The following is an 8,687-nucleotide window of genomic DNA, read 5'->3' as shown; positions in this document are numbered from 1 at the left end:
CTGCCCAATCTCCTTTCCCTTACCCTTTATCCTCCATTTCAACTTTTTGATCCCTGAAAATAATAGCAATTGCCCAGAAATTTAATTTTTACCAGGTCACGAAGGGCCCCGCTAACTCTGCTTTTCAACCACAGTGGCAAAGTCATTTACTCAATATCACATTCTGAACTCCAAGCGTAAAAATGGCACCAAATATATATAGAAATAGGCATAGAAGAGACACTGCAGATTTAAATCAATAAAGGTAAAAACAGTTATGGTAAGAGCACAAAGAAGAACCTCAGAGGAGGGAGTTTCCAGAAAGAGGAAGAAAACTAGACAATTATTTCCTACAGTTAGTGTCATTGCTGGAGTCTGGAATTTGAAGTTAATTATCATTTATCAAAATACAAAGTGGCCATAAAGATCTATCATCCAAACCAGAACACTAGAGAGAGTATATAACACATGTAAAGTGAGACTATCCCCAAGCAACCTGGGATGTATGATCACTCGATCCACAAAGATTTAAGTGTAACTACTTACCATAATATTTCCCTCCCCTTGAATACTGTAGTTGCCAGATCACTATGGGCTAATTTTAGTCTGGCAACAAAATCAGAGCCAGACATTTTTAGTTCAGATTTAGTTCTGTAAAGCGGGAAGAAGGAGGGAGGTAAAAGCAAAGGGCTTAGCAAAAAATTCCAGAAACTCTTTTCAAGCAATGGGAACAACTTTTAATCTCAATGCACCAGTAAGGTTTGTGTTTTTTTCTTTTTAAATATTGATCTGATTGATTCTTATCTGGAACATCCTGGAGTACTTTCCTACTGTTTTTTCATCCATCCCCCCAACCCAAAACAACTTTATTTTTTAAAACTGATAGTCAATTACTCATTCACTCAAAACTAATTAAATGGTCCATGTTAATAAATGTCATGTTGAGCCCAAACCATGATTTTGTAAACCAGAGCAGGAAGTCTTTAACTGTGTTCTAAAAGTTATAAAACAGACTAATCCTTAGAGAAGTTATAATGGTTAAAATAGACCCAAACAATATTTACCCTATAACTGGTTAAAAATATACACACATAAAAACATACATACAGAGAGAGAAATCACATTTTCTAATAAACATCATAAAATGAAACTGGAAAACTTATTTTTAAAAACTTTAACATAGATACAAAACAATTTCCAGAGTCCTCTTAATATCTTGAATGCTGGGACCTGGAAGAAAGCGACTTTAATTAAAGAAGTATACCTTGGTAAATGGCAGCACTTCACATTGGTTTTAAAGAGAACTACTTAAAACAAAAAATTTTATTTTTTATGTTAAATCCTCAGTAGATTAATTTTCTAGGGCTTTTACGATTAAAAGTTTGTCATCGTTCTAATTTTACCTAAAAATGTAGGGTTTTTCTTAATATAAGTATCCCACCATAGGTTTATTAGCAATAATAAGGTTCACTCAAGCAAGAAATGTTTAAAACTTCAAAGGAAAATATATAATTATCTCTTGCAAAATCTGTCTCAATATTTCAGGACAAGTTTTTCTTCTCCTCTTTCCCCCCCCCGGCCCCGGCCCCGCTTAATTTGTGTCTTGGTTTAGTGATCATCACTCAGACCCCCAAACTGCTGACCTCATACCGTTGGTCTTTTAGTAAAGGTACTTGAAACTTGGTTTAGAGCAGTGGTTCTCAACCTTCCTAATGCCGCGACCCTTTAATACAGTTCCTCATGTTGTGGTGACCCCCAAACATAAAATTATTTTCGTTGCTACTTCATAACTGTAATTTTGCTACTGTTAATGAATTGTAATGTAAATATCTGTGTTTTCCAATGGTCTTAGGCGACCCTGCTGGAGGTTCTCAACCTGTGGGTAGCGACCCACAGGTTGAGAACCGCTGCTGTAGAGCCTAAGACCATTGGAAAACACAGATATTTACATTACAATTCATTAACAGTAGCAAAATTACAGTTATGAAGTAGCAACGAAAATAATTTTATGTTTGGGGGTCACCACAACATGAGGAACTGTATTAAAGGGTCGCGGCATTAGGAAGGTTGAGAACCACTGGTTTAGAGATTAGACACCCAAACTGCTGACCTCACATCGTCTCTTAGCAAAGGTACTTGACATTCAAGCTATATAGAAAGTGGCCTATAGATACTTGTTTCACAGATAGACTATTCCATAAATCCCAGTAGGCACAGAACTATAAAGAACTATCTGCTAAGTTTCCCCATAAAAACATCAATTAAGATATTTTCTTGTCTTAAGATAAATATTTAAGGAGAAAAAAATTAGTTTCAAATAATGGATTAAAATTAGACCTCTCTGGCTTTTACATTCTCTGAGGACTTCCTTTAGTAACTTAAATATCTACAAATATCTTGTATGATTCCAAGAAAAACAAAAACAGGACTATGTTAGCAATTGCATAGGACAAAATAGTATGCAATGAGAATCTGGTTTCACAGAATAATCAAATGTTTGCTGTTACATTTTTACTAGTTATAAAATGATTTATCCTTCAGTAAAAGAAAACTTTCTACTTCATTTAACCTAGCCTATTAATTTCTTGTGGTGTATAGTTTGGGAAATGTTTATGTAAAAGCATTATTTAAAAGTAGAACAAATAAAGCATAAATACATGATTCAATGAAATCTATGTCTAAAGCAAAGCTGTAACATAACCACAGGAGAGAAAAAAAAAAGTAAAATCAGATATTCTACAAGAAATAATTATGACATAAGATACCCAAAAAACCACAAAGTTTTTAGTGTTTCTTTACAAATAAAGGGCCTATATCAATAAATGTTCCTCATATATTATTTTTACTGTTGAGTTCTTCTAGAGTCAAAGTCCACAATTCATGCTTGAAGCATGTGCTTTTAGTAAATAAAATCTATCAAGTCCCCATTTCCTATGCATTTAATAAGCATACTCAGGTAGAAAACTACATAATGGAAATTTGTGGGGGAAAAGCTATATTTGTTTACATAGTTTATAACAGTATTAACTAAGAACGGGCACTGCAGTTCTAAAATGTTGCCCTGCATCAAACTAAGCCAGAAGGCCAGAGTACAGTTAAAGGGTATAGACCAGCCTTGGGTAAACTACGGCCCGTGGGCCGGATCCGGCTGTTCTATCCAGTTCTCTTGCTCTCCCCTCCACTTCTTTATTTTGAATTTATATTAGTTCACACAAACACTCCATCCATGCTTTTGTTCCGGCCCTCCGGTCCAGTTTAAGAACCCATTGTGGCCCTCGAGTCAAAAAGTTTGCCCACCCCTGGTATAGACAAAAACAACAAATTTAAGACTATGCCCATTTGACTTCATTAGCACAACCTGAACTAATAATGGGGTCCAACTCTGAATGGGTCAGTTAATTTATTTAAAATGTCACTGAGGAATTATATAAGGCAGGATAAAAGAGACCTATTTTACTATACTCAGTTATTACTCATTTTTTTTATATTTGGGAATATGTGGACACCTTTTTTCCTGAATTATAAAGGCTGAGGAAATGTTGTATTGAGAGTAATATAACCCAAAGTACAACATTTCTTAGCCTTTGTACATCAAGGACAATTAACCACTATAGAAATTTAATAAGCAGAGGGCCTACTAGTGTGCCATTTACTGGCAGATAATGTCTGGGGGAGATACATGGAGTACCACTACACGCTTACTAGGAAGCAACCAGGAGAATATACTTATGTGCCTTGGGCTCAGGAGGGGGGAAAAAAAATACCTGCCTTTTACTGCAACAGTCTATTGCTGGCTTGAAGCAGGTTACAAAGAAACTTCCCATAGTAAGAAAGAAAAGCTCTTTAAGATTTAAAAACCAAGTGATGTAGCAGAAAAATGGATGGTTCAGTTCATACAAGCCAGGTAATTTCCACAATTGTCGATAGATGGACACTTAATTCTTTATTACTATATAACTTAGTTTTGTTCCCATCAATGCAATTCAAGATTAAAAACAGAAAGATGGTAGGAAATTATTTAAGTATGGTATTATCTTAATATAAATCTAAAAGTCAGGTTTTATAATTAGAATTGAGAGGAAAAATAAAAATCATTGTTCTCATGATATAACTATATAGACTGATCAAAAGGGACAGAATAATAGAGCTAAAATAACAAACTAAAGAATAATAATTTAACTGTTTTTTATTGCCAAAAATGCTATACAAATTTTGTAAATATAGATTTGGGTACTATGTTTTCCATTCAGAAAATGTTTTTTAATTGCTGATGTCCTTTGGTCAAAACAAAAGGACATCAGCAATCAAACCACTTCAGGTAGAAGCCCACCAAAAAAAACTTTGTTTGCTTCAAGCCTTGCTCATACCTGACATCAAAGGAAATCTGCCTAAATAGGATAAAGAACAGTCAATTCAATATTGGTCACATTCTGATTGTTATTTGTTTGTTCCACTTGGTTCATCTTGTTTCATTTTCACTTTTTTAAAATATATTTTTATTGATTTCAGAGAGGAAGGGAGAGGGATAGAAACATCAATGATGAGAGAATCACTGATCGGCTGCCTCCTGCACACCCCCTACTGAGGATTGAGCCTGCAACCCAGGCATGTGCCCTTAACTGGAATCGAACCCGGGACCCTTCAGTCCCCAGTCTGACACTCTATCCACTGAGCCAAACCAGCTAGGGCTCATTTCTATTTTTTTAAATAATGTCATATCTCACTTGGAAATTTTTTTTTCACTCAAATTACAACAGAGATTATCTATACCTACTGCCATTGCTCCTCATTTGATAAACTTCAGTTAAGCCCCTACTATGTTCATTCCTCTGTAATCTATGAGACTCATGGCCAGATGTTTCTTACTCATTCTGGTAGGTCTTCTTACTCCTGCAAAGACTACCAGCACCTCAAAACAACTTCATAAGTCTGCCTTCTCTTAGTGGGGACTATTTACTAATTGACTCATTTTCAACAATTTTTCTTTATTAATAAAAAAGTTTACTTTCTCGCCGAAACCGGTTTGGCTCAGTGGATAGAGCGTCGGCCTGTGGACTGAAGGGTCCCAGGTTCGATTCTGGTCAAGGGCATGTACCTTGGTTGCGGGCACATCCCCAGTGGGAGGTGTGCAGGAGGCAGCTGATCGATGTTTCTCTCTCATCGATGTTTCTAACTCTCTATCCTTCTCCCTTCCTCTCTGTAAAAAATCAATAAAATATATTTAAAAAAAAAAAAAGTTTACTTTCTCTTCTTTAAATAAACTATTTTAAAAAGATGATAAAAAATGAGGCCAAAAGTACATCCTAAATGGACTCAAACTGAATGTTCTTTAAAGGTGAAGATAATTCATTATTTTGTTTGCCTTTTCAAATACTAATTACAACAAACTGCCAAAAATATAGTATTAGTAGATTTAATAAATGAGTAACTATCTAAATAGATGAAGATTTGCTCAGAATATTTAACTCACTTAAAAACATTAAATAAACTCTTACTATATGTATTGAGGCAATGTAAGGCACCAGGAGAAAAAGAGAGTTCTAGCCCTCAAGAGCCTCTACCTAGGAGGGAAGAAAACATGTGAACAGATTATCACAGTAGAGTTGGGTATAAAGTACTCTGAGAACACCCTATATAATAAAAGGCTAATATGCAAACAGACCGAATGTGGAACAACAGAACAACCGGTGGCTATGACATGCGCTGACCACCAGGGGACAGGCGTGGAACATGGCGGGCATCAACAGCAGGTGGCAGAGCACGGAACATGGCAGGCGTGGGCCGCAGCAGGATGGAGGAGCAGGTGAGCGGGGGCACCAGATCAAGGCGGGGCACCAGTCACTGTCATCGGGGCGAGCCTCTGGTGGTTACTGAAAATTCTTTGCTCCCGAGTGCCGTGGTCCTGCCTGGTGCTCACACCTGCTGCCAGCGCCGGCCCCGCTTGCACCCACTGCCGGCACCAGAGCCACCACTTGCACCTGCTGCTGGCACTGGCCCCGTCCTTAGGTGCAAGTGGCAGCTGCTGGCCCCAATCGCCCCTCAGGGCTTCTCCACCTACCCCTGCTCCTGAGCAGCAATCGGGGCCAGCAACCGCCTCTTGCACCCACTGCCAGTGCCGGTGCTGGAGCAGCTGCTCACACCTGCTGCTGGCGCTGGTCCCAATCGCTCGGCGCTGTTAGCAGGTGCTAGTAGCGGCTGCCGTCCCCAATCACCCCTGAGGGCTTCTCCACCTCCCCCTGCTTCTGAGGGGTGATCAGGGCAGCAGCTGCCACTCGCACCCGCTGACGGCGCCGGCCCCGCTCGCACCCGCTGCTGGCACTAGCCCCAATCACTCTGCACCATCAGCAGGTGCGAGTGGGGCCAGAGCTGGCAGCACATGGGAGCGGGGCTGCAGGCAGAGAGACCAGGGGCTGCGGTGGGAGGGGCCAGGCAGGGGCGCGGAGGATGGGCCGAGACCCACCCCTATGCCCACCACAGCCTCATGGCCCCATAGTTCCTTTTAAGGTGCACGAATTTGTGCACTGGGCCCCTAGTAATAGATAATAGATTCCACAGTGAGCAATTTGTTCATAAGTGACCTATCACTTTGTGGTAAGTGGCTACACAGGCTACTTTCATGGGAGAACATTAAACACATCCCCTTCAAGATCTCAAAAAATTATAGTAATATTCCAAACACTCTTTTAACTTTTCATTAACTCTCAAAGGCTGAATATACCATGTTTAGCCCCTTTTTCATCATTAAATGCCAACTATATAGCTTACTATTGTGATTACAGTCTCTAGGACACCACCCAATAACAGAAAAATACTAGCAGAAAATGTTACTTTGTTCCACTCACACTAATTCTCTCATCACACACACACACACATACACTCAAAAGGCCCTCTTTTAAAAGTACTAAACAACGTCATCTTCTACAGACCTAATGAACATATTAAGTTGTATAGGTAGTATCATTATATCCAAGAACAGTTTATAAAAGAATTAGAAGGGCCACCAGAATATACCTATGTCTAAGGAGATCCAAACAGTGGGTTCTATGCTATTAGCTTAGTAGGCAATAAGTTATGTAGAACGGGTCATCTATTAACTTCATATCATTTAAATGTCATAACATTTCATTGGGTCATGCTGACAATGTACTGTGCTGTACTATAAATAAGAAAATAAATATACCATTCATTAGTATTTCCCCAATAAAAAATCTTTTTAATGTGAACAATCATGATATAGGAACCTTTTAATAATCAGGTATTAAACCAAGCATTTTCTTTATCCACAAGAGACAATGACAAGCTCTACTCTAAATCATGTTATTTAGTAGTAATTTGCACTACTCTAAGTCAGAGTAAAGCAAAATAATTTATTTGAAGTGAAATAGACTACCCAGGAGTAAGTATCTGGACAGGTAAAGGTCTAAACACAGTCTTTAAAAGTTTAAAATCACTATTTCCTCCATAATCACTATCAACATACTGCAGTCATTGGCATACTTACCACACTGACTGAATTTTTCTTTTAGTTTCTGCCAAGTCAAGTCAAAAGGCAGCTAGAATGAAAAAAGGTATTAGTAACAGATATATAAGGCACAAAATAATTTTAAGTATACTTTATATTTAGTTGCTTACATTTCTGACAAATATCTGGTTGCCTTTGGAGCCTATTCTGTCTCTCATTCCGCTTCCCATGGGACCCGATAAGAATCCTCGATCCATATCGATGCTTCTTTCCAGTATAGCTCCTATACCTGGTCCCATTCTATCAAAGCTGGAGCTCATCCGATCCAGTCCCATCCCCATTCCTCCAGTCACACTGTTCATGCCACCCATTCCACCACCTGGATTTTCAGGAAGGGATGAGAGGATGTGGAAGTTTGGTGTTTTTATTTTAAAATCAGGAGGAGAAAGAAGAGGAAAAAAGAGGAGGGAAAGAATCATTTTTGAGAAAGAAAGGAAGAGAAAAATTAATTTGTTTATGTAATTAGATAATATGTAAGCATAAAATTATTTTCATACACACAATATAAGAATCTTCCAAGGAACAGAATTTAATTTGGTATATATTTGGTTAGTTGAATGTTAATGGCTCATTGAATTTGTTAATTTTAGCCAGTATATAATACATTATATACATATACTTCTATAAAGTTACTGTATACTCTGATCATAAAATTCATCAAATATGTTATAGAGATTTTCTACCGATTACTTTATTCATTATGTTATAATGTTTATCCTCATTTTTATTTTCTAATAATGCACCAAGCTTAAAAATTGCTAGGTAAAAATAAATGGGCAAATTCAAATCATTCAACTCCAACACACCAACTGTTACTCTCCTACATAATATTCTTTCCCTAGCTTCCCTTTCACCTCAGTTTCACATACAAGTTCTCTTTCTGTATCAATTCAATTTTCAATAACCATGGAAACACATAACTTTTAATCTCAATGTTATACAAAACTTGAGGAGGTAGCAACAAAATATGAAATCATACCCCTTTAGCCAGAACTTGAGAATTTAGCTCAGAGCACATATGTACTTCATTCTATGTGTTGCGTCCTCTTTAAATATTCTAGTCCTACTCATTCTCAAAACTTATCCTTTTTTCTCATACCTAAAACCCACATACATTGAAATTCTAAAAATTAACATCACCCTCAAATTGTCTTTCAGTGGATAATAAATATAAAATTAGCGAAAA

The 8,687-nt window shown here is 37.6% G+C and overlaps 1 protein-coding gene across 4 annotated transcripts in view; it reads right to left on the bottom strand.

The window, feature by feature from the left end:
* The window catches only part of MYEF2 (myelin expression factor 2), a 41,041-nt gene that overhangs the window by 3,468 nt on the left and 28,886 nt on the right, over positions 1 to 8,687 (bottom strand). For all 4 annotated transcript variants that reach the window (XM_080676643.1, XM_080676645.1, XM_080676644.1 and 1 more), the window contains 2 exons: positions 7,612 to 7,820; positions 7,481 to 7,532 (listed from right to left, as the gene is read on the bottom strand). In XM_080676643.1, coding sequence (XP_080532769.1) covers positions 7,481 to 7,532; positions 7,612 to 7,820 — 261 coding nt within the window. The remainder of the gene's footprint in view (positions 1 to 7,480; positions 7,533 to 7,611; positions 7,821 to 8,687) is intronic.

The sequence above is a fragment of the Plecotus auritus genome (assembly GCF_963455305.1).
Source record: "Plecotus auritus genome assembly, chromosome: 1".
Classification (NCBI taxonomy): domain Eukaryota; kingdom Metazoa; phylum Chordata; class Mammalia; order Chiroptera; family Vespertilionidae; genus Plecotus; species Plecotus auritus.
The sequence above is the reverse complement of the archived record's forward strand: the minus strand, read 5'-3'. Positions and strand labels throughout refer to the sequence as shown.